The 25,876-nt window shown below is 44.7% G+C and overlaps 1 protein-coding gene, 2 long non-coding RNA genes and 2 other non-coding genes across 13 annotated transcripts in view; 2 read left to right on the forward strand and 3 right to left on the reverse strand.

Moving 5' to 3' along the window:
* The window catches only part of LOC123612431 (uncharacterized), a 42,236-nt gene extending 35,900 nt beyond the window's left edge, over positions 1-6,336 (reverse strand). The window contains exons 1-4 of one of the 3 annotated variants that reach the window (XR_012509207.1): positions 6,185-6,334; positions 5,625-5,838; positions 4,916-5,136; positions 2,512-2,866 (exon numbers count right to left, since the gene is read on the reverse strand). This is a non-coding gene — a long non-coding RNA (uncharacterized LOC123612431). Of the gene's footprint in view, positions 1-2,511; positions 2,867-4,915; positions 5,137-5,624; positions 5,839-6,184 lie in introns of those variants that run through there. The other 2 variants (XR_012509206.1, XR_012509205.1) reach the window with 2 other exon arrangements.
* LOC123612671 (U1 spliceosomal RNA) lies at positions 4,539-4,698 on the reverse strand. Its single transcript, XR_006719959.2, has one exon. It is a non-coding gene; the product is annotated as a U1 spliceosomal RNA (small nuclear RNA).
* A 51-nt stretch (positions 6,337-6,387) lies between the features above and the next one.
* Positions 6,388-17,412, forward strand: LOC141578642 (uncharacterized). The gene is made up of 3 exons (XR_012509208.1): positions 6,388-6,610; positions 16,329-16,659; positions 17,275-17,412. It is a non-coding gene; the product is annotated as an uncharacterized LOC141578642 (long non-coding RNA).
* On the forward strand, positions 6,460-6,531 carry TRNAQ-CUG (transfer RNA glutamine (anticodon CUG)). Its single transcript has one exon. It is a non-coding gene; the product is annotated as a tRNA-Gln (tRNA).
* Positions 12,065-25,876, reverse strand: part of LOC105079887 (NBPF family member NBPF4) — a 30,259-nt gene continuing 16,447 nt past the window's right edge. For 6 of the 7 annotated variants that reach the window (XM_045505679.2, XM_045505674.2, XM_045505682.2 and 3 more), the window contains 8 exons: positions 25,358-25,572; positions 22,858-22,909; positions 21,920-22,095; positions 20,823-20,874; positions 19,759-19,949; positions 17,268-17,495; positions 15,086-15,291; positions 12,065-13,474 (listed from right to left, as the gene is read on the reverse strand). In XM_045505679.2, coding sequence (XP_045361635.2) covers positions 15,095-15,291; positions 17,268-17,495; positions 19,759-19,949; positions 20,823-20,874; positions 21,920-22,095; positions 22,858-22,909; positions 25,358-25,572 — 1,111 coding nt within the window. In that variant the 3' untranslated portion in view covers positions 12,065-13,474; positions 15,086-15,094. Of the gene's footprint in view, positions 13,475-15,085; positions 15,292-17,267; positions 17,496-18,709; positions 19,553-19,758; positions 19,950-20,822; positions 20,875-21,919; positions 22,096-22,857; positions 22,910-25,357; positions 25,573-25,876 lie in introns of those variants that run through there. The other variant, XM_045505694.2, reaches the window with a different exon arrangement.

Below are 25,876 nucleotides of genomic sequence, written 5' to 3' on the forward strand. Positions count from 1 at the left end.
TGGGCTGGGTGGCTTTCACCTGGCTGGCTTTCGGAAGGGAGGGGCTCCCATTCACTGACAAGCTTGCAGAAATGGGTTCACGGAAGAGAGTGCCTGTGTCAGAAGAATAATTCGTCCTTAATGTGTCCACATCCGAATCCCTGGAATTTGTGAATATGCTACTTGACGTGGCAAAAGACACTGCAAGTGTGATTAAATTAAGGATCTTGAGATGGAGAGATTTTCCTGGACAGTCCAATGGAATCACAGGGGTCCAGGCATATCAGAGAAAGAGGGAGGAAGGAGAGTCAGTGTCACAATAATGTGATGTGAGAATTACTCAATCAGCCATGACCGGCTTTGAAGATGGAAGGCACTATGAGACAAGAACTTGGGCACATTGTAGGTGCTGGAAAAGGCAAAGAAACAGACTCCCCTCCAAGTCTCCAGTGTGACCCTATTGTCACACTGAATTTAACCCAGCAAGATGCATCTCAGCCTTCTGATCCCCAGAACCATAAGATATCAATGTGTGTTGTTTTAAGCCACAAAGTTCATGGTAATCTGTTACACTAGCAATTGGAAACTCCTAGAGTGAACATTGATGGACAGAGAGAATTGAAAACCAGTTCTGGTGGCTATTTGTCATCATGGCTTTAAAACAACTATTCTAGTCCCAGAAATGTGAACTTTCAAACATTTCAATTCTCAGTGTAGATAATGTAAATAATACTGAATGATGTACCAACCATCCCCATAAAAAGAGTTGAAATCTTCACCCTGTGCTCAGGGATGAACGTCTAGTACCCTCGGAGGTTGGGTTGTACACAGGTGTATGTTTGGGATACAGTTGCAGGGGTTTCAGTACCTAGTTTATAATGTTCTGCACAAGGCTGGCTGCAGGGTGTCAGGCATAGAAGGGTCTTTGGTCATATCTAGGCCATCTAGTATCCGAACCCCCTTTCCATGGATGAGGAACTTCTCACATTCTGAAACTCGAAGGATCACGTCCTTGCTTTCTTAGTTTTCCTAGGGACTAAGACGTGGGTATCTTACCAACATCTAGCCCATCCGCATCAGAAAGAACTACTCCAGCTTTTGACATGAGTTGAGAGACTCAAGGAGTAGGCCCTGGGGCAATTCTTTCTGTCCCTTTGGTAGAAAGAATCATTTTTTAAGGGTAAAAGAGACATTCCTCCAGCACCTGAAATAGTGTCATTCACTTCACAAAGATAGATAAAATTCTATTCCACCTTTCCTGGAGCTCTGAGCCCAGAAACCAGGAAATCACAAGAAGTGTAAGGGTGGTGGGTTCATTAGAGGAAGTGGCCAATGCTGCCTAGGGATAACCTCAGTGTTTGCCCTGATCCCCGCTTCTCTTTTTGCCAGCAGCTGGTGACATCTCCTGGCCCAACCACCCTGGTTCTCAGCCAGATTTCAGCCTCTCAGGATACACCTAACACCTGGATTCCATGTTGGCTCACAATAGTCAATATTGCTGACACCTGTCACTACTGTCTATGTCCTGGCCGGAAGGAGAAATAAAGAGCCAGCTTTAATAAGTTTTATAGTTTCATCCTTGTCATAATGATCAGGGATGATATGTCTTCTTTCTGAAAAGGTAAATGCCTTCCAGAATTCAAATTCTCTCCCCACCTCAAAAATAATTTAAATATTGGTCATATTTCAATAATTATACAACTTGGTATTTTACCCCAAAATTTTAGGTAAAAGAACTAAAGTAAAAAATGATTAAAGCAACCTCCAAGTTTGCGGTGAGAATGTGGTGGGGTCTGGCAGTAAAACCCTGGCTTTCTGACAGTCAAGTGGTGGATATGTCTTTTGTTCTCTTAAAAACAGTAACCTAACACGCCTAGTTTTACTCCTCTATCCTATCACATTCTATAAAACATAACATCTCTGCTCATCTAGATAACTTGGATTCTAAGTTAGTTGAGCTCAATAAATGCATTTCTGGAGCCCCTATGGCTGAAACTTTGGCTAATTCCACTGGGATACAGAGTGAGGGTACATATTCCTTATGGAAGAGAGTTTAAAGATGACTGTTCCCAGCTCAGCCTGGGTAACTATAGACAGAATGAGAACAGCAGGTACCAAAGGGCCCAACCTAGTAGAAGGGAAGACAAGGATAAGGAGCAATGACTCAGTGTCCTCAACTCAGTGAGGTCCACCAGGCTACTTTCCAGTTTCCGTTTCCCTGCCCTGGTTGGAATCTGTCTCCAGGTGGCAAACTGGAGCCATTGTAGGGTTCACTCATTTGTTCTTAATTTCTCAGGGATCACTCACTAACCTTTATTGCCTGATGCCTAGTCTCTTGAAAAGCTTTGCTTCATATATTTTGTGCAGTTTGTTGTTGTTGTTTTGCTTTATTATTTCAGGCAGGAGAGGAAACTCACTTTCTATTACTCTGCATTCACATGGCACCCTTTTTTAAAAATCAAACTTGGAAAATGTCTATCAAGATTCTGAAAAGAGACTTTTACAGAATAAATAACCCAGCCACAACCCGAGTGAAACTGTGAACTGTGTTTTAAGGGAAACCCTTAAAACTTGACTGATAAGAGTTTAATATCCAAAATATATAAACAGGTTATACAAAAAAACCAAACAATCTAATAGAAAAAATGAGCAGAAGATCTGAATAGACATTTTTCCAAACAGGACATGCAGAAGGCCAACAGTCACGTAAAAAGATGTTCACACCACTAATCATCAGGGAAATCCAATTCCAAACCACAATGAGGTATCATCTCACAACTGTCAAAATGGAATCCTCAAAAAGAACACGAACAACAAATGTCGGTGAGGATGTGGAGAAAAGGGAACCTCTGTACACTGGTGGGGAGAATGTAAATTGGTACAGCCACTGTGGAAAACAATATGGAGATTTCTCAAAAACCTGAAAACAGAATTACCGTAAGACCCATCAATTCTACTCCTGGGTATACACAAAAAACCCAATACTACTAACTCAAAATGATACATGTACCTCTATGTTCATAGTAGTGTTATTTATAATTGCCAAGATATGGATGCAACCTAAGTGTCCATCAAGAGATGAATGGATGAAGAAGATGTGGTATATATATACACACATATACACACACACACTGGAATACTACTCACCTATAAGAAAGAATGAAAATTTGCAATTTGTGACAACATGGATGGACTTGGATTTGGAGGGTATTTTGCAAAGTAAAATAAGTCAGACAGAGGAAACTAAATACTGTGTGCTATCACCTATAGGTGGAATCTAAAAAACACAACAAAATACTGAATATAACAAAAAAGAAACAGACTCACAGATATAGACAATAAACCAGTGGTTACCACTAAGGAGAGGGAAGGGAGGAGGGCAAGACAGGGGTAGGGGATTAAGAGGTACAAACTATTATGTGTAAAATAAGCTAAAAGGGCATATTGTATAACACAGGGAATATACCCAACATTTTATAACTAAAAATGAGGAATAAGATTTAAATTGTGAATCATTGTATTGTACATGTAACTTTTATAATACTGTACATCAACTATGCTTCAATAAAAAAGTAAACAAACAAACAAACAAACCTTGTATTTTAAAAGCAATGTAGCACTTCCAAAGAGTTTTTGCTTAACTCTATGTTGGGGAGTGCAGAAGCCAGATAACTCCTTGCCCAAAGGCTGAGGGGATGTTCCTTTGAGCTATGTGCTGAAAACCCAGTCCTTCATGACTAGATCTGCCTCTTTAAAAGCAAGTCAGCCTTGAGTATTTCTATTCTCCAAAAGGTCCTCCAAAATAAAGATGGACATAACTACAAAGCTGCCCAATGGAAAGCCCTGGCTTTCATGGGGTGTCTCTTAGGAAACATTGGTCCTAGGCTGAGTTATGTTACTAAGGGAGCCAGGGAGAAACAGTGTATCTTTCAAATCCATGCGCTACAACCCAGGCACTGATGGAGGGGCAAAGATTCCCAGAGTCTCTCTCAGGAATGTTGTTCCAAAGAGAACCCAGAAAATACCACTCACAAGCTCTTTCTCCTCTCATTGGTAGAAAATGTTCCCATGTCTCACCATGCAGGGGACACAGTGCTGGATACTACTCTTTGTGAGTTGGGGCTATCGCCATGGACATTATAAAAGAGAAAAGAAATTAGGGAAAGCCAGGTAAGCTATCAGAAACATCTGTCCCGCCCTGGCTGGGAGAGGCAGTCATCTGACCACATAGGTCTCCCTGAGTTCAGGATCTCTGGTATTGTTTCTGTAGTAAAGAAGTAAGCTGGTCCACTCTTCTTCCAGCAAAAAATGGGGAGTGGAACTGACCGCCCTGAAATAAAGTGTTCTTGGTGTCCTAGCACCTTAATTCTTACAAACCTTAATGGTTGTCAATTCACAGTCTGGCACCTGAAAGGAATACAGCATTTTCTCCCCCAGAGCAACTTGCAAGGGAAGCAGGAAAATCTACCCTCCAGGAAAATGGGTCTAGTAAATGCCCCCCAAGAGTCTTCTGAAACTACTCAATATGTTCAAACAGTCTGTTTTTAACCATTAATTGTCAGGGGAGAACTCAAACACAGTCCCCTACTACCACAAATTGGGCAGGTGAGTCTCCCACATTTGGGGAAATCACAGGGTTCAGCACATCCACATTGCAATGGATAAGCCTAGCTTTGGAAAAACCAGTTTGGTGATCATGCTATCCACCTGCCCTTGTACCAGACTGATGCAAGATACTTAATAATAGAAGAAATTGTGTGAGGGAGAAGAGCACGAGAGAGGATTCTGTACTTTCTGCTCAATTTATCTGTAATCTAAAATTGTTCTAAAAAGTAACATCCTTCATTTTAAAAAAAATTAAAAACTCAAGCTCAAATCAAAGTGTTGGTGGCGTTCTGTAATTGCTGGTTAATACTGAGGGCTGAGGTGCACCAACCTGGAATCTGATATGTTGGTGATTTCCATGCCCTTCCTTCAGCCTCCATCAGCATGGCAGGTCCTGTGGAATCCACAGGTCCCATCAGGTAGGTCAAGGTGTGGTTGGTGCTCCAGATGGTGAAGAGAGACCAGCGGTATCTGCTGAGACTTGGAGAATCCATCGCGCTGGGCGGAACTCCCTCAACACCCAGGAAGACTGAGCTTCCACAGCCGCCGAACCTGCCACCACAGAGCAAAGCTAGTGAGGACAAGAACTGAGAGCCACAGGAGGAGGTCGCTGCCTGAAGCATAAAAGCAGCTCAGGAGGGAGGCTTGGTAAATTGGGAGACCCAGAAACAGGAAAATGAGTATAAGTTAAGACTAGAACGTTCCGTGCTGGGCTTGAAGCACAGGTCTTCCAATTAGCAGTCATGGGCTCCTGCTGCGCTCAGAGCAGGATTATAAAATCTTACACTGTTGCCACGTGGAGGGAACCTGCTCCCCAAACACTCCCTCGTCGGCTGAAAGCTCATTTAGACCCACCTGCGACGGACACCCGGGTCTTGACTGGGTCATGTTGGGGCCCTGACACAAGCGAGCGGCACTTGACGCCACATCGCGGGGCCCAGGGCCGTGGCCGCCTGCTCCCCGCTGCCCCAGAGCCCCCTCAGGTGACAACCCCGCCTCTCGGGCTATAGTCCCTTAAGTGCCACCTTCCCTGCGCTCACCCGGCCCGCTGCCCCCTCCGCGGAAAGGGAGGCTGTGAAAGGCTTTCCAAACAGGCCGCTCTTGGAAACTCAAACTGGCAGCTCAAGCCCTTAAACGTCCCGAGCATAAAAACTTCTAGGGGTCCCCGGGAACCGCACGGAGCTCCCCACCAGGGATCGAGCGGCGCCTTCAGTCTTGGGGACGCGGGAGGCCGAGGAGGGGTGACCTGGAAAGCTGAAGAGGAGAAAGAAGAGAGGGAGGAAACAGCCCAGAAGAAACGCTGTCACCTGCTTCCCCCCGACACCCCCCCACCCCACCTCAGGGCGGGCGCGCCGGGCTTCTGGCGGGGCTCCGCGTAGGGGCCTCTGGGGTTCCAACACGACCCCCAACAGAGAGAGGACTCTATCCCCTATAGAAGCCGCGGCGCTTGTACCCTTTCCCCCTCGGGTCCCAGGGCAGGGCAATCCAAGGAAGCCCCAAGGATGTTCTGAGGGTCCTCAGAGCTCCCAAGGCGGCGGGAGGAGATACAAGAGGAAAGGAACACTTTTTGTTTATTGTTTTTCCCTGGCGGGAATCTTACCTCAGGGAATAAAACTCTAGAAATCCCGGCAGAACAGGTGGATCTGGCGGAAGATTTAAAAGCCCTGCCTGTGGATCATCCCCGAGTGGATGTCGTCTCAGCCAAGACGTCGAACCTACGGAAACGCGCCGAGGGAAGGCGAGTGAGGCGCCTCCTGGCGTCGCGGAGGAAGCGGGCTCCGGGCGGGGCGAGCGAGCGCCCGACAGGAGGCGGGTCCTGGGCCCGCGGGGCTGCGTGCTGCCTGGCTCCGCGGGGGGAGCAGCGGACCGGCTTGCGGTTCCATGGTGTAATGGTGAGCACTCTGGACTCTGAATCCAGCGATCCGAGTTCGAGTCTCGGTGGAACCTTACTTTTAGGCCCGGCCCAACAGTCTTTTATCTCGCATCCCCAACTCCATTGCTGCCGGAAAGCGAACTGGCACCTCAGGTAAGCGCTGAGTGGACGTGCTCTCCCGCTCCCGCCTCCCTCTTTGTGCCGCTCTCGGTATACGAGCTCCCCTAGCCAGCGTCCCACTGCCTCCCACCGCCGCCTGAAAGCCGCGTCCCCCGCGTTTTGCCGCCTCCTCCTCAGAAGTCGGGGTCCCGGAAACGGGCTTTTCAGGGTGGCTGCATCCTGGCAGCGGGCAGGTGGGGGAACCCAGCCCGGGGTGTCCCCGCTGGACCCGCGAGACTGTGCCCGTCGCCGGACATAGGAGGCCCCGGCCCGGCCACTAAGGGCGCAGAGACACAGCCAGTGCCACCCCCTCGTCGGGTCACCCTGGGTTTCAGGGGTAAAGGGCAGAGGCTGCGCCCACTGAACACTGCATAGTGAGCTGCTACACACCACACGTCCTGTAACAGCGCCATCGTCCGTCCCTGTGAATAAATGGTCGGTGTGAGGGCTGTGATGTCGCTGATCCGCCAGGAGGCGGCCTTTGTCTCAGTTTTCGTCTTCACGGTTGCAGACCTGAATTGGAAGTTCTGGGTTTCATTCAGATGCCCTATTTCATTACAAATTTTAATTGATTTATTCTGAGTTATTCCGATTTTATTCAGAATTTCTTAGTCCTACGTCCTCATTGGATATGAAAAGCTGCAGTTAGGCTAAAATTTAAAACTTCACTCCTGAAATCTTGTCCTTTCATCCCAAGCCCAGCCAGAAAGAGAACAGACCATGGGTTTTAGAGTCTGTGGAGATCAGGGTTCTCTGATCCATCTCTCCCCGAGGATTTGAGACACTTGCAGATCTTATACACAAGGGTAGACCATACTTGATTACAACTTACTTGCTTAGATTTGAGTTGGAAACCACATTTCTTTTTTTCTTTTTTATGATTCCAAAAGTAAGTTAAATTTTGTTCTGTTTTTATAATTCACATATAGTCAGTTTACAATGTTGTGTTGATTTCTGGTCTATAGCCTAAAGTTTCAGTCATACATATAAACAGGTATATTCGTTTTCATATTCTTTTTCATTATAGCTTAATATAAGATATGGAATATAGTTCCCTATAACTTATTTGCTTATTTTATATATAGTAGTTAATATTTGCAATTTCAAACTCCCAATTTATTCCTTCCAACCCCCACTGAATAAAATTTGGAAATATCACCCCTAGCCATTGAAAATGAGCCAGTGCACATCTTTTGTGGAACTGCAATGTGGATAAGAACTATACCAAGAGACTAACACTAAAACACAATAATTTATGTGCACCCGGTGACAGTAACCAAACCAGAAACTACTTTCCTCCATTGTGGCGTTAGCAAAATCTTTGCTATATCTTTAATCTTTTGTCCATATACTATGGGGAAATGCAATGAGGCTTTCTAGGATATTCTATTTCTACTACTCAAAGAGTCCTTAAAACAAAAAATGATTGCTTTCAGACAAAGAAGTCTCAATATTAAGCCTGTAGTTCTGAATTTGAATTGTAATGTTGGTGACTGTAGGTGAATACATGAACACACACACTATGAATACATATTTCCTAGCTCTATCCACTGGAAAGGCCTAAATAAACCAATTCCAATGAGTATTTCTAGGATATTCAGTTTGCTCTGTGAATGCTCTATTTGACATAAAGACATCAGAGTCTTATAGAAAGGACTGAGTCCAGGTCAGGGGCAGTAAATATTCAAGATGAAAAAGAAACAGCTTGACCCAGTGACATCATGAAAGGTCTCAAAGACTATTAGAATCTTAGCAAAGGGACGAACGGGTCAGGGTAAGTTCACCTTCACTGCTGAAAGAGAGGACAGTTGGAGTATCAGGAAGGACTCTATAGCAATGCATTGAAACACTTCAGTGTGATTGAAAGCTAGATTTCATATTAGCACAGGAAAAAAAGAAAGAAAAAGCAAAGAAACTAATTGATGACCACACACAATGTTGACGAATTAGCTCATTAAGCTGCAGGCTGTATCACTAAGTGTACAGTCTTTACGATTTAGGGGAAGTTTCTCGCTATACAAGTGTCCAGGTAAGTAACTCGTGATGATGAAATAGCACCATTTTGCTCCACACAATCAGTTAATGGATCAAAGGGCTGCTAATATTCTTAGAAGAATCACAAAGGACATGATGTGCCTCCTGATCAGAGAGCACACACCACTTTTGAGGTGGTCTTGCCAACAGGTGAAACATGAACCTGATAAGTCTCTATATCTGCCAGGTCCAAAACAGTGGCCACTAGACCCATGTGGCTACTGGATATTTAGAATGTGGCTGGCAGCAGTGAGGAACTGGATTTTCATTCTACTTAATTGGAATTCATTTAAATGTAAATTTTAAAACAGAATATGTAAAAATTTTCCTATTGAATACAATTTTAATACTTTAGAATTACAAATTCTTTAATATGTACCAATAGATATTCAAGTGTCTTATGTATAAGATTGTTTCCGAATTATGGTGTACTTCTTGATTTTCAGTGTAGCTACAAGAGAAAGTTTAATTATATATGTGGCGTGTACCTTCTTTCTATTAGGACAACGCTGCTCTGGATATATATCCAGGGACTAAACTCATGCTGTGGGCTACTAGAGAAAAACACGGCTGTAATTTCAGTAAATAAATTGCAAACATAGGAGAGCAAGACATCAAGGAACACAGTGGGAGCAGGAGCAGCAAGAGAGAGAGAAGGAAAGAAGGAGGGAGGGAGGGAGGACCTGAGGAGAAACATATATGCAGGGACTTAACACAGATCTTTCTGATTACACATTGTGGATTTGTTTTTGGAACCCCAAAAAAGAAACTAACTTAAAAACAACCATGGGAGGTTTGAACACTATTTTATGCTATTCAGAAGTTTTGAGTCCATTTACCAACAGCAGTAATACTATGATACAAATTTCAGAAAGAGTCCGCGCTGAGGGGAACACAGTGGTGTAATTCCAGATGAAGTGTGAGGTCTGACATTTACTTAAATAATACAGGGAAAGGTAAGTGGGTGGGATTGTAGTGAAACAAGTTCCACCAGTAGTTGATAATTGTGGAAGATGGCTTACAAGGATGGGGATGTTTGGTTATTTTTAATTCTTTTTAGTTTTATTTTTCTGTTATTTTTGTTGTTGTTCTCTGATGTCCGGTCAATTTTTGTGTCCTATTGAAATTCTGCATTTGAAATTGAATGATGAGAGATAACAAGTCCACCAGGATGATGGCAGCTGAATCTCTCAACACCGATTTCAGAGGGCTAGGGATTAAGCTAGAATCAATGACACCATGCAGAACACTTCCCCTGAAGAACCAGGGGCCACAGAACACTGGACTCCTGGTGGTTTGTATTTAGCCAGGGCTTGGGGCTACACAGCAGTATAGGGAGCAGCCAAGACAATACACACAGAGGAGAGGACAGCAGGGAGGGAATCCTAAGGAGGGAACGCAGGAAAAATTACCTACAAATGAGCATGTGGACAAACTCACAGCATGCCTGAGACCTGGTGGACTACAGCTCTGATGACAGGGGAGTTGCCAGGAAAGGGTTGGGCAGTGCAGAGGACCAGAGGGTGACAATCTGCAGGAAGCACATATGTGGGGGCCACGGTGAGACCAAGATGAAAATTATGTCCTTTGATGCTTGTAGTGAAGAGAAAGAATGAAGCAACCAGTAGAAATTAAAGGTCCTACTGGAAGAAAATAGAATCTCAGAACCAGGAGACACACCATGCTTTTCCTCAGAAGCTTACATCTGCTACAGTAATTGCACAAGACAAAGAGATCTAGACAAAACAAATTGACTAAGCTGCTTAAAGATTCATCAGTTCCCACCTAGAACTGCTATTTCTCACACAGGTCAATCCTACTCTGGTGGAAATGAAAATCATACAGCAGACATTTATTCTAAGGTGACATTAGAGAAAAACAAAAATAGAGTCAGAGACTTCAGCTCATGAAAAGACTTCCCTCAAAATCAATCAAAAACATAGGAAAAATATAAAACAGGATCTATTTCTGAAATAAATATTCTAAACTGAACCTATTTTAGATCCAGATACACACGTGCGCGCGCACACACACACACACACAACACACACTCAGACGCTCAGATTCACACAGACATGAAAGGGAACCCAGAACACAAAAGTAGACACGATAGAGGAAACGAGAATTGGCAGTAATTAGGGAAAAACTGAAGAAAAAGAAAATTCTCTGAAAAATAGGCTCAATGAAAATGTATAAAGCATCTTATTTGTCTACAACCATAGGGCACATTGAATTCAAAAATGAACACATTGAACAGAAAGGAAATGGATCAAAGATAATGAGAAAGGGTCAGAGAGAAAGTCATAGATATCTGGGAGAAATAGGACTGGCATGTTCGACTTTAACACCCATCCTATTAGGGCTAAAAGATTTTTTTTTTTAAGAAAAAATTTCCTGTGAATCTCCAGACCTCCTTTTGCTCCAAGTGGAAGAAAAAATCAATTTACATTCCACGTCCCAACACAACATACTGAGGAGAACAATGTTTTCTAAAAACTCAACGCAAGTCATTGTGGGCACGTCCTTCATATTCAGCCAAGCTGTCCATGTATCAAAGCAAGAGAAAATGAGTACATAACACACGAAAGTTAAGGAGCCCTCATTTCCACCATTAGAAATCCTGAAGGATGAACTCTACATGTCAAGAAGTCACCGAGGAAAGTCTGACTTTTGAAGACCTGGTCACCACTGAATAGATATAATTATAGATTTAAGCTGGTGTGTCATGGGCCCTGCTTTCGGGGCAGCCTGGTTGGGGCCTGGGACCTTGCGAAGAGGCCACTGACACTCCTGGGGTGGGGCAGTCCTCCTGTGCAGTAGGGGTCCCTAAAGTCCCCCATGGGCTCCTCCTCCAGCTCTTGTCCCTACACTACTTTTTTCTGAAGTTAACACAAAATTGGGAGGGGGCGGGGACAAGGTAGGAAAAAATAGTATGTAAAGGGTATACATTGGACTTGGTTGAAATAATCCTAGAATATTATAAGAAGTGGCAGGTAAACACAGAAGGGAAGAGAAAACTAGAATAATGTCCTTGATGGTCACACTGGTAAAAAGTTGAAGTTGAGAGATATCATTCAAAATTTCTACTTCAAGTGAAAAATGGGTGCCAACATACTAACGGACTAAGATGACAAATATTTTACAGCAGTGCTAAACACTAGCTATGTAGTCTTTCCTACATACTAGACAAAAAACACACACACATACATGCACACACAAAATAAGAGAGAAAACAAACATTGAATGCAATCTGCTACAAATGGTACATATAGCTTAAAAGACGTGGGAGAGTTTAAGATATGAAAATAAAGAGGAGAAACAGGAATGTTTCTATTAATTTATATCCATACCTACTAAATCAGTCAGGAGAATCATAGATTATAACACTGAATTAAAAAATACACAACTTCACAGTAAAACTCCAAAAAGCTTTTAATGAAATGGAAAAGGATAGGGATTGTCTTTTCCACAGCACAATGTCAGCAACACAAATAAACTGACGGATTTGGAAAAGTTCCACTGTACAAACACAAATATGGTAATTAACACACATCAGGGATCAAACAGGGATGGTAAAAGAATGGTTTTTTTTGTTGTTTCTTAGAGAATGAGAATCACAGAATAAGATATTTATACACTCTCGAAGAGCTACTCGTCAAATGACTGATTCTAGACAAAAAAAGTGTGTTCCAATGAACAGATCTCACTGGCTCCTCCCTCTATAGCCAAATTTTCAATGCTAAGATGACAAGAGTGGTGACAGGCAAAGTGGACATTCTTCATCTCCAGAGGGGCTGTGCTCGAAGCACACAGCATGCACTATGTGGTGTCCTTGGCAGAAGCATTGGCCTGAGTTTAATCATGAGGAAGGGGTCAGACGACTGCAGAGTGTAGACTTCTGAGCCAGACAACTGACCTGTCGTCTGCAAACAAGTCACTGTCACCACCATTAAAGACAAACACAGTAAGGTGAGGAGAGGTTTTGGGCTCAAAAGGACTGAAGAAATATAGTAGCACAATCTCTTTAGTTCTTTGGAACCCAAAATAGCTCTTCTCCTTTCTGTCATCCCATTTGTGGAGGCATTGGCAGTTTGAAAACCACAGGCCAGTTGTCCTGTTCAGTGGTCTAGATTCTACAGTTCTCTAATGACTTCCTCGTGATGAAACTTGAGCGAAACCTTTTCAGCACGGACACTGCATGTTCAAAGCCTCCTGCACCGAGCACAGCCCATCTGGTGGCAGAGAATGTCCAGGCTGACATGTTGCCTTCTTCCACCTGCTCCAGATGCCAGTGTGAACAGGATGGCAGTTCAGAGGAGTGAGCATTAACGTGTCTCAAAGCTGTGTATCCATCTAAGCGCTGGTCTCCTTTTCAATGGGTCACGTTTGGAGACTGATACCTGGGAGTTCTCCCATCAAATCAGTGTTTTGCAATAAAATCATGGGATGTGGCTGGTGGCTGCGATATTGATTTTCAGGAAAGGATCCCTGCAGTGTTCTGTGTGGACATTAATTGGATTTCATGCTGTGGAGTTTTTACATCCAGTGGGAAAACTAAATTTGATGATGCGGTTTCTTCCAAATTGGAATATCTTTTCAGAGTACCTAAAATACTGGGTAGCTGTGAAAGAGAGACAGAGGAGAGATAGAGAGACACATGAGAGATACACAGAGGGACAGAGAGAGACACAGAAGGATCAAGTGCAGGTCTCTGTTGGGTTCTGCTGATGGCTCAGCCTGGAGGGATGACCACATGGTTAGAAGAGTCAGGAGCAGCCCAGGATCGTCTCGATAGGAGGAGCTGAAGGTCGAGCCCGAGGCTGGCTGAAGGGAAAAGTGAGATCCACAAGTTAGAAGAAATACCTCCTGAAACAAACGTGCAGACTGTGGTGCAGAATCTAGGGTCCCCTGTCCTCGCCCCACCAGTATTAGGGGATACGCCAGCTCACAGCTGCTGCAGAGTCTCAGCCAGATCGCCACCGCTGGCTCCTCAGCAACCAACTGACTTTCGATTGCCCTTGACCTGGACCGAAGTGCTGCCTTTCTCACATGTCCCAGGGAGGGATGGGCTGAGCATCCCTCATATACATTCAGAAACAGACTGCTGTCTGGAGCAAGGATCCTTGGGACACTCCTATACTGCTTTCTGGTATTCCACCAAATCCATAGTCCTTCCAATCCCTAGATGCTTCTCAGCAGAGCTTTTAAAAATACTAATGCCCAAACCTCACCTCAGAACGTTAGAATCACAATATCAAGGGTTTGGGTCAAGTCATTCATGTTGGAGAGATCCAAGCTCACCCAGTGTTTATTCACGATAGCAAGATTTAGAGCCACCCACCAGACCTACAGTGCTTCACACCTTTCTTTTTCCGTCGCTTCATTACTTCCACCATGAACTCCTGTCCCACTGGCCATGAAGATTTTTTCACCTTCCTTCTCACAGTCTAGAGGAAATCACTTGCCTTCTCAACGGCCTTGCCTGAGGCAATGAACTTCTTGTATCCCGTATACCTGAGTCTTCATAAATCCGCCCCAGGTTAATTCACTATGATGCTCTCCTAGATTCCTTGGCATCAGATGCCAACTCAGTCCATGTTTTTATCTGGACTTTTACTGAACATGTAGTAAGAATCATGTGAGTAAAAGGAAGAGAGGTCTGAAACCCTAGGCATGTCATGCTCTTTGTGTTCTGGAAACACATGGCCTGTGCCTCTGCTTTTGGCCAATGTCCCTTTAGGGTGCCACCTACTGTCCTCCACCTAATGCCAGCTCCAATGAGGCACTGGAAGCCCCATGGACATTAGCACAGAGCTGACCACCAGTGGCTGACGAGAAACCTGACTCCAGGCCAGTCCAGCACTCCCACCTATGACAGAGATTTATATTTGGTTTTTGTAACCAGGGTTCTCATTCCTCAATTGTACCAATTTTATTCACGTGGAGACGTCGAGGAGTAAAGGTTGTCCTAGCTGTGTTCTGCAAAACCCAACCCGTGTGCATGTGATTCATGACGACAGTGATTCTGGAAGAGGCAGTGAAGTTGAGGGAGGAAGGGCAGGGAAAGGAAGGCAATGAAACCAAGAGAGTGTGTGATTTCAGGCAAAGAACCCCGTGTTCAGGGCCCTAAATGATGCTCTTCCGATGAGGAGGACCTCGGGGCCAGGCTTCCCAGCAGCTACGAGTAGAGGTGAGAAGAAATACCAGGGCAGCAGCAGCAGGAACACAGCAGAGTTCACAGTACAATCAGAAAGTGGGGATGGAAGGGCCTGGCAGGGTGGCAGCTCCCAGGGAAAACCGAGGAAAGACCAGACGCAGGTAGGATCAACTCTTCAGTGAATGAACAAGGAAGAGGACAGAGAGTGGAGTCTGAGCTGTAATCTTAGATGAGGAGCAACAGGGAAGACATGCATGGAAGGGCCTAGATGTGATTACCTCTGTCCCCTAAGCTTGAAGGCCAGGGAATCTGCATGCAATTCTCCACTTGCTGCGCAGCAGTTTTCTTCGCAGAATCTTCTGTTTCAGGACACTGGAGGCATTGCTGTTGCTAGAGACTTGACACTCATGTTGGCTGGCAGTTGAGCCCTCACCCTCCACCTTGGGGGGGTTCTTCATTCCAATGGAAGCATCCAAACCCAGCTCTGAAGATAAAACCACAGAAAACAGGATCCACTGTTATTCATGATCTTATAATGACTTACTCCTCTAGCCAAGAGGAACATCAAGTAAGCAAAGTGTCCAGGAACAAGAGAGGCCATCTCAACGTCCCTGCCAGGTGAAGCCAGTGGAGACACCTTGGTATTTTTCACTTTTGTTGATCGTCCCCAAACTATGTATTTCTGGTAAGATTGCCAAGAGGCAAACATCTTCACATTGCCAAAAGAATATTTGTTAAAGAAAAATAGAATTCATGGAAACAAAAATTTCCCAGGTAGAAAGACAAAGGCAAGGAAATCAGGGCACTCAAAGGTTGTACTACTGGAAGGGAAGGGATTGTAGAAAGTGAACAAATTCAATGTTGAAAGAAAACCTCAAGATACAAAGAACTGGGGAAGTCCCAAACTGGAAATTTTTTCATATGTGTATCAGTGTATGTTTCCCATATATATCTTCATACACTATATATAATGTTTAGACATACTCAAGCTAAATGAGGCATGGAAGATGTGATAAAAAAAAAATACAACAACTCTCACAATTGTGTGTGTGTATAATGGAAGAAACGGATAATGGCGCTGAGATGTTGAATGGATCATTGTAACAGCCTCTGATGAGTTGAATTTGAGAAAGGAAAAAGGAACATATAAGAGGAATAAGAGAGGTAAGGTGGGAACATGAACTATTAGATCTGGGGCATTATGAGAATAAAGGGCATTAAGACTAGGCATTGCAGCAAAATCTGTTGTGATGCCTGGATTCATACTCGGGCCTCTGGAGAAAGTGAGCAGGAGAGAGAGTGACTGAGCCAGTGGGGCTGAGTCCCGGCCAGGAATGTGGGAAGCCAAGGTCAAGAAAAAGAGAGACTAGAGGGAAGGGGACACAATGAAATACCACAAGGGCTAATGGCACGTGTCATGGCCACACATCCCTAACACGCCCTGAGCCCTTCCCATGAGATCTCTGTAAGGTGGTCAGTGGTGCTCCTTCTTCTCTCACCTCCCCTCTCCTCATTTCTCAGATGAGGCAATCGCCTGACAGATGAGCACCAGGCGGGCCCAGTCTCCAGTGGAGATACTGAGAGCAGTAGAGGGGAAAGATGAATACGTCTGAGATGACGTGTACGTGAGGTTTGAAAGCTCATTTACGAACATCAGAGAAGAGTGGGATCATGGTAAGAAAACTGAGGACATGGCCGTGGAGATGAGTGAAGACGACAAATTAAAGGAGTATCAGAAAAGAAACTGAGTGGCTCACCTTATCTGTGAAGGTGGTTCTTTCTTTCAAATAAAGGGCTAAAAACAGAAAAACAACCGCCATGTGAAACAGTCAACAGGAGACTGAAGTGTGCGGTGAGTTTTTACATTGCTACTTGACGTTAGTAACGCACTGTTACTGAGAGCACCTGACAGGGGAAAACTGGCTTGAGGATGCATGATGAGAAGAGAACACTGGCAAACGTGCCTTTCTGAGAAAGTGAGGGAAGACGGGGTCTAGAGAAAGTGTTGACCATCCAAAGTCCTGCATTTCAGCTGAGACACTGCATGTGCACGCGTCGTGTAAGTGTTGAATCTCCAGCAAGATACACGGGTAGACATCACACAGTCACAGGTGGGCTGACGCAGGTTTTATCGAACCAGGGACTCTGGGAACTAGGTTTCTGAACACTCCCAACAAACCTGGAAGGGAGATTTAACTTTCGGGCGGTCAGATAAGGGAAATGAGAAGTGAATACCTCAGAAGATAAATAAGTTGCTTCAGTTAAAGAACCAGGCGTTTGCAAACCCAGGACCTGGGGCAGAGCTGGCCCTAAATCTGAGGCTCCTGCTCGCTTCCCTGTGTTAGAACGTTGGGGATTTCGAGTGGGCCTGAAAGGAGCATGGCAGAGGCCCCACTGTCTCCTCCACCCCCAGCCCTGGAACGACCAGCTCTTGGACTACAGCTTCCTTTTCTTTCTTACCTTGCAGGGGCAGCCATTGGTCTCCAAACTCAGTGTTGGCTGTGAAGCCCCACACGGTGGAGGAAAGGCCGCGCCTGGCGTTGCCGTCACCACAGTTAAACCGCTGGTCCCGCTGCAGCTGCAGGTGATGGATCACCTGGGAGCTTGTCTGCAGTTGTGCTTGTGAAGCTTGCATCTCTGACCCTTGGAAATTCAAAGGCCCTTGGGGACGGTCCTCCCAGGAGTCACCTGAAAGGAGAGAACAGTTCAGTAGGACCAATGCAACTTTCCCTTTGTCAGCCCCTCCCACGACACCCATTTCTGCCGTCGCTGCCTATCACGGAAACGACCCAATCAACCAGACAACAGAGGCACACGTCATGGACATGAAGGAGATGTCATTTTCACGGCTGTGCCTGGGGACGCTGAGATGGCAGGTGCCAGGCGGCAACATCGCTGAGATCAAAAATCACCCACTTGGGTCCAGAGGGTACTGGAAGGCAGATGAGGTCATGACTATGATTCTGTTATTAGCAACCTTTCCTTGTAGCCTGGAGACAAGGTTCTGGACAGGCCTCAGGGAAGGGAGGACAAAGAATTGTTGATGTCTAAGTAGAATAAAGAAGTAACAAGAGAAGTAGGGCCTAAAGGCTTCAAATTCCACTAGAAAAGGGACTTGGGAGACTATAGCACATGGACCAAGTTATGAGAACTCTTCCCACTTCTGGAGCCTTTTCAACTCCCTTCCCCGTGTGTTTTGACTGGCCCCTCCAGCCACCACACAGGGATACGTCCTATGGCTACGTGTGTCCTGGGTGGGCTGGTGGATATTAGCACCTGTAGGTAGGGTAGCTGAGGTCTGAGTCCCTTACTGGAAGCTTAGTGTCCACAAGTGCTACAGAATCAGGATGTGTGGTTCTTCTGGGAGATGATACAGTGCACATTCCTTATTTTACACACCCCTGTACGGGCACCAGGCACTGCTGCTGATCAAACATGTTTACATTCACTGTGAAATGAATCCGTATTCTCAGAAAGTGGGCTAACCAAAGAGCTCAAGTAGCTCATCCAGTCCAGGTCAGGCTCAGGTGGGCTCATGGCCCACGGGGCCTGCTCCCCATTGCTGTGGGGCTCCCCTCTCAGGTCCGCCCTCAAGACCCTCCTGCTCAACAAGGTTTGTTTAAGTGTTTCTTAAACGTGCCTCTCCTGTGTCTGTTACCACGTCGTCTTCCAGAGGGCGTACTCTGTCTGAGTCTCATGGGTGATTGATCCAACCACCTTCTAACTGCTTCATCTGATTCTGTCTCTCCACACTATCAGCAGTCTCACCAGTCTTACTCAGCCTGTGGAAACTTGTACTCCCCACTCTCCCTACATGAACTCAAATCCTCACCTTGCCTTGACTGTCCTGCTACCTTCCGGCCCCTCTTTCTTCTGGAACATCACTTCCCACAGCCCCCTTGTCCAACTCCTCCCTGGATGCGGGCTGCCCCTCCTGACCCCAGCCCTGCACCAGGACCCTGTAGAGCTTCCTGGGCTTTTCCTAGAATCACTACTCTCAGCCTCGTGTGCCCTTCCCACTTCCTCCAGGCAGTTTATTCATCATTAATCACTGGATTTCAGGATACTTCACAAGGTTTATTGATAATTCACATTGGTCTGAAGGGTAACATCTCTGAAATTAAAAACTTTATTATGTGAAACAATTTCAAACCCAGTAAACCCACACTCAAATGCTATTTTGAATCACATTCTAGCATTATTTTAAAATATCACTGCTTCATTTCCTCATTTAGTTTTCTCTCCCTTTTCCCAACAAATGGGTTTTATTGAACTATGCTTTGAAAATTCTTTGTATTTGCATGGGAAAAGGCAAAATATTTCATCAAACATCACAAGGAATTCCCAACAGGATTCGTTTGGAAAGTAGACAAAAGCCTCCAATAGAATCTGAAGTTGTCCTTAAAGATCAAGTGCTTGCGCTGTGCCCACAGCACTTCTCCCCGGTCAGGGCGGATGGGGCGAAAGAGCAGATCTCCTGTGGCCTCACTGCCAGAATCACAGCTGTACACACTGTTCACTGGCCATGATCACAACCCACAAATAGGACGGATCCGAGGATGATTGATGTGTCCCATTCATTCACCTCAGCCCATCCGTGTGTGGGATTTTGGCCTCTCCTGCCCATTCTGAATGATGGCCTGGCAGGGCTGGGCCACATCCCACACATCTCACTTCCCCTCTCCAGCGTGACTTGATACCAACAGCCTACAATGGTCCAGGTGGTTCAGGTGACAGAAGGCATCCTGGGACGAGGAGAAAGGAAAGTTCTCTTACCCACATGATGCCTTTTGCAAATTAAATCCAACAGCCTGATTCAAATCAACACAAGTCTCAGGGCCTGTTTTCAGAACTGACTCTCGTAGTCTATATATGTCATGGGCTACAAAGACTATAGAGGATACCTGGGGACCCACTAGGAGCTGTCTGGCCTGTCCGGGGGAGTACTCACCATCTACAGCAAGCGCTGAGAAGACTCCCTGTTGGTCCCATGGGAATGAGGCACCTCTGTAAGGCCTACAGGAGTCTGACAGGTCATGGCCAACTGAACTAGTCAAATAACATTCATCCAGTGAGTCCTGTGGGTCTTCAATCTCTTCTCCCACCGGCTGCTCACTACGGAGCCTTGTGGAGTCAGGCGGACTGATGATTAAACAAAACGGATGAATGAACACAGGGTCCTAGCTGGGTTTGATGGGAGGGTTAAGGGACTGGTGGCAGAAAACAAATGGAAATTCTCCACAAAGGGAGATATAACAATCCTCCTCCATCTGGGGCCAGAGTGTGCTTACAGTGGGAATAGGAGAGACAGCAGGAGGTGGTCCCAGCACTGACCAGAAAATGAGCTCAGGACGAAGGAGACAGAACTACCCCAGTCCACAACAGTGAGGACACACACACTCAGAAACTGCAAAGGAGGCTTGAAGTCTTGCATGAAGTTGGTTGAAATTTACATACAACAGCTGAGTGAACAAGACTCTGGCAGCATAATCCTGTGTCTCCAGTGCCATTTGTCCACTACTGAGATGTGACATGAGTGTCCTTTTTCTAGGTACATTTCTTGTTATGAAATACTTGTCAGTGTGGTAAGAACAGAGAAGCACAGGCTGATATGCATCTTATGCTGCTTTGAATGAAAAGAGAGATAAGGGGAGTCCAAGAAATCCTGGAACTAATAAGCACCCCTGCAGCAACTGCAAGCAGTTACTCTCTTTGAGGGAGATTATCAAAGGGGCTTATAAAAGTACCACCGTCAAAATAGACAGCATTCTTCAGGGACACACTGTGGTTGTCTGAATGGAAGAATGAGGTATCTGCAGCAGTTTCTCATTTCTCTGGATCTGACCTCACCACGTGTCAACATTAAATTAAGAGCCATGATTCGTTATTATGCTATAGACCAGAAATGGACACAACATTGTCAACTGACTAGACTCTGATATCTATCAATCAATCAATCAATCAATAATTAATTAGCATAAAGAAAACAAAAGACCCATGATTCTTCAGAATTACCTGGAACGTATGCAGTCTTGTTCTTTCTCTTCCTCAACAACAGTATGATTGTCTATGGATCAATTGAGACAGGGCAAGAAACATTAAGCAGATCCCACTATACATGTTAATACTTAGGTATCCAATACTATTGCAGGGAAACAACTATCACCAGAGGCACAGGAGAATAATGGAAGAAGAATATCCCAGGAGGCCTCAGGTGGCATCTCATGGAGCTGCCTGGGTTTGCTTTCCTGATCACTGGGCGGTCTCTCCTCGGTCAGGTCGATCCTCACCACAGTCACGTTTTCCAAGTCTGAGTCAAAAGTGAAATGTATCTTTTCCCCACAGATTCTGAGGAATAGCCCATCTGCATTCTAAAAAGAATACCGGAATATTCAGCCTTCCCTCACTGTATGCTGGGTGGTTTACCAGAATTTATACACTGAAAACAGACTATTGGTTGGAATCTACAAACCCTAGCATGAAAATGAACTTTGCGCTAAAGAGACACATCAACCATCCATGAAGTGGGGAAAAGCTGGGTTCAGCCGCACTCCGTGGAAACATACATGCAAGGTGATGGTAGAGCTGTCTGTGTCCTGCTGTTCAGGTTGCTGCTCCACTAAGACAGTCAAGTTAGAGGAGACAGACACTGGGGATGACAGCAGTGACCCCAGGGAAACAACAAATCCAGAGATGTAGTTAAGGCTGTCAACATCTTTTGAAAGGCATAGAAATTCAAGGGTATTTTAGGGTATGAACATGAGAAGATTATAAGTAAGAAGAGACATTTGATGGGAATCAGGAAAAAGGGCACCTCTGTACAAAGGCACAGAGGTGAGTGACATTGACACACTTGTCTTGGGTGCAGTGATCTACGTTGGGGCCCAAAGCGTACGGTTGCCCTGGGGTGAGAAGGAGAGCACAGCTCCCTGACCCACATGATGTCTGTGCTTAGAACTCAATTCTGGGACCTAAACCTTCTCAATATGTCTCTATAGGCTCTGCTCCCCGGGATGCCATAGCGCAGCACCGCCAGAGGTGTGAAGTACAAAAGACACAAAGTCCACCTGGCAGTCCAGTTGGAGGTTTATCACACTGATAAAAGTACTCACTGGTGACATCCCGAGCATAAGAGAGTTCCAATCCCTCAAATGAGTAGATGGCGGCGCTCCTATAAGGCCAGAAGGAGTCTGACAGGTCCGGAAGAGCAGAGTAAGTCAAATAGGATTCCTCCACTGAGTGCCGTGGGATGTCACACTCTACCATCTGCGACGGTTCCTTGCTGAGCCTGGCGGGTAGGAGACCAAAGATTAACATAGTAGCAGTCAGAAATCTAGAGTCCTATCTAGTTTCGATGGGATGTTTAAAGGAGTGGTGAAGGAAGCCAAAGGGTGACCCAAGAAGCAGGATAAAATATCTTTTTTGGTGGGACAGTGTGTGGTTTTGTAGAGGAGCAGGAGACAGAATTGAGAGTGGGTGCTCAGCGCTCTGGCCAAATGACAAGCTGAAGAAGAAAGAGACTGATTCTCTCTATACCGTAAAATCACGAGCTATAATATACAGGCATGTAACATTGGTTTTCACCCTTTCATTTAAATTGCCCTGAGTGCCATGTGGAGAGAGAAAGTGTATACAGCTTTGGGGGCACCCTAGTGTCCCAGAAATCTCATGCTACCAAGGCCTCTTTGTAAGATTACTGTGGCATGATATAATTATATTACTGTCCATTTACACTCTTGCTATCAAACACATGCCAACATGCGAACACAAAACACGCAGAAAGCAGATTTGCATCTCACTCTGTAAATGACACAGAAGAGAAAAAATGAGTGCACGAAATCACAGTATCAAAACGAAAACCAACTTGAGAAGTTAATTAGAAAAGGAAACCATATAAGTAGCACAATGAAAGCAGAAAAGATTACAAAAAAGGTAATTCCTGGTTGGCAAAGTGGATCATACAGTTGTATTCAGCACTTCCTGCTGTGTCCTGGATTAGGGAACTGCAGAGGTCACATTTCATCAACAGTGTACAAATATTCAAAATTACCTGTGGACAATTGGCTGTGCTCCTTTCACATCATCTTGATTATTTTGGTTTTCTGTCAATGAAGTAACAGGACAGTTACATTGGGCAAAACTCATTTACCTGTGAGCAATACCATGCAAAAATTAGCACAGCAACATGCATGTATGCAATGTGATAACAGGGTAGTGTGGGAGAAATATTCCAGGAGGCCCTAGATAGAACCTCGTAAGAAGGCACTTGGTTTGCTTCTTGAGCCCCTGGACACGTCTCCTTAATATGGCAGGATGTCCCCACACTATGTCCTGAGTCTAGGCAAACAGTAACCGCATCCTTTTACCCACACATCCTGAGGGAGTGCCTAGCTACTTCTCAGAAGCTTGCTGTAATATTCAGAATTCTTCCATCTGAAATGCTGTCTGTTATTGGGGTAGATGCATTCTCCATTGACATTACACTGATGAGCAGAATCTAAACACAAGTCAACACGGTCTTCAGTGCCACCAAGAAAGAGTGCCCATTCAGAAGGTTGGCCGTTCCAGGACCCTGCCTTGCTTCAGAGAAACATACCAAAGATGACAGTGGTGCTCATGTTCTGGTTTCAGAAGCCTCTGGATAAGATAAGACAAATGGAAGGAGATACTTTTGGGTTGACAGAAACAACCAAAGAAGTGACAACTCTAAAGATACAAACTAGACTGCCAACAACCTAGGACAGGTATAGAAACTCAAGGACACTGCTTAGGAACCAAAATTAGAGCATGAAATGCAAGATAAGAGATTCATTCAAAATTAGGAGACCAGAAACTCACTTCCTATGACACAACTGGAAAGCTCTATGTGAGTCTGGTACGACCACCTTGGGTCTAGTGATTGGCCACTGAGACAAACATGACTAGGAATTGAGCAAAGTTCACTAACTCAGGGAATGTGTTATTTTCGAGGCAATTGTATGGAACAGAATCGAGAGCCCAGAAATACACCCACAGAATTACAAGTCACTTCATCTTCAACAAAGGAGGCAAGAAGATGTGATGGAGAAAAGACAGTGTCTTCAGCAAGCGGGGATTCGAAAACTGGACAGGCACACATATAGAAAGGAGGTGAGGACACTCCATCACACTAGAAAAGCAATAAAATCAAAACGGCTTAAACACTTAAATATAAGACAAGACACTATAAACCTCTGAGAAGAAAACATAGGCAAAATATTCTTTGACATAAATCTGAGCGATGTTTTCCTGGGGCAGTCTACACAGGCAATAGAAATAAAAGCAAAAATTAACAAATGGGATGTAATTCAACCTATAAGCTTTTGCACAGCAAAGGGAACCATAAGCTAAACAAAACAATAACCTAAAAAATGGGAGAAAATATTTGCAAATGATGCAACTGACAAAGGTTTACTTGCCAGACTATACAAACAGCACATACAGCTTAAAAACAACAACAACAAAAACCCAAAAAATCATATGCAAAAATCGGCAGAGGACCTAAAAAGGAATTCTTCAAGGAAGACATACAAATGGCCAAGAGGTACATGAAAAAATGCTGAATACCGCTAATAATCAGACAAATGCAGTTAGGTATCACCTCATATCAGTCAGAATGGCCTTTATTAAAAAGTTCACAAACCTTAAATGCTGGAAAGGGTGTGCAGGAAAGGGAACCCTCCTACACTATTGGTGGGCATGTAGTTTGGTGCAGCCATTACAGAAAACAGTATGGAGATTCCTCAAAAACTAAAAACACACTTACCATATGATTCGGCAATCCCACTCCTGGGCATACATCCAGAGCGAAGTCTAATGTGAAAAGACACACGCACCCCAATGTTAATAGCAGCACTGTATACAATCGCCAAGACATGGAAACAACCTAAACGACCACCCACAGATTCCTGGATAGAGAATCTGTGGCACAGTTATACAATGGAATACTACTCAGCCATACAAAAGAATAAAATAGGGCCATTTGCAGCAACATGAATGAATTTGGAGATGGTCATTCTAAGTGAAGTAAGCCAGGAGGAGAGAGAAAAGGACCACATGATATCACTCATGTGCGGAATATAAACAAGAAATGAGAAGACACTAATGAAGTTATCTACCAAACAGAAATAGACTCACAGACATACAAAACAAACTTATGGTTACTGCAGAGACAGGGGGTGAGAAGGGATAAACTGGGAGTTCAAGTTGTGCAAATATTAACTATTATGTATAAAAGAGATTAAACAAATTTCCTCAGTATAGCACAGGGAACTCTATTCAATATCTTATCGTAACCTACAATGGAAAAGGATATAAAAATGAATATATGTATGTACATGTATGACTGAAATATTATGCTGTAACCCAGAAATTGACATGTTGTCAACTGAATATCCTACAAATAAACAAATGAATAAATGAAGGCAATTGTAGGGCCTGGTTCAACACAAAATGTAAGCTTATAGTGTATACATGTCAACAAATTCTCAGAGACTAGACAAATCGTGTGGAGTAAAGATAATGCAGACTACCTGGGAGGTCACTTGGAATTTCATCCTCTTTAACATGGGAGACACCACCGGCTCCCTCCAGAGCAGACATCAGTTTCTCTTCATGAAACGCAAATTTTCCATCACTGTGAGTCTCATAGACGTCAGAACCTTCCTGATGAAGGGAAGGAACCAAAACACCTTCATCCTGGGATTTGTGGAGCACTTCATCCTTTTCAAACTCCTGTAGGTCCGTGCTGTGCCAGGTGGGAAAGGAATGACAGAATACTTAACTAAGAGGGTTAGACACCTAATCAGATCACCTGCTATTGAAGGAAAGCATAGGTAGTGGTCAAAGAAAGCCAGAGGGAAGGCCCCTTAAAGAGGGAAATGACTCTCCTATATGTGAGGCAGAGTGTGGCCGCCATGGCGTGGGAGAGGGAGAGAACAAGAGGCACCCCGAGCCCTGGCCACACAACCAGCTGTTGAAGGAGGAAGTGGACTCTCCGTGTGTGCTACAAGGCATGACTCCCAGAACACACGGAGGACTAAAATAATGGA

Source organism: Camelus bactrianus, chromosome 9 (assembly GCF_048773025.1).
Source record: "Camelus bactrianus isolate YW-2024 breed Bactrian camel chromosome 9, ASM4877302v1, whole genome shotgun sequence".
NCBI classification, from domain to species: domain Eukaryota; kingdom Metazoa; phylum Chordata; class Mammalia; order Artiodactyla; family Camelidae; genus Camelus; species Camelus bactrianus.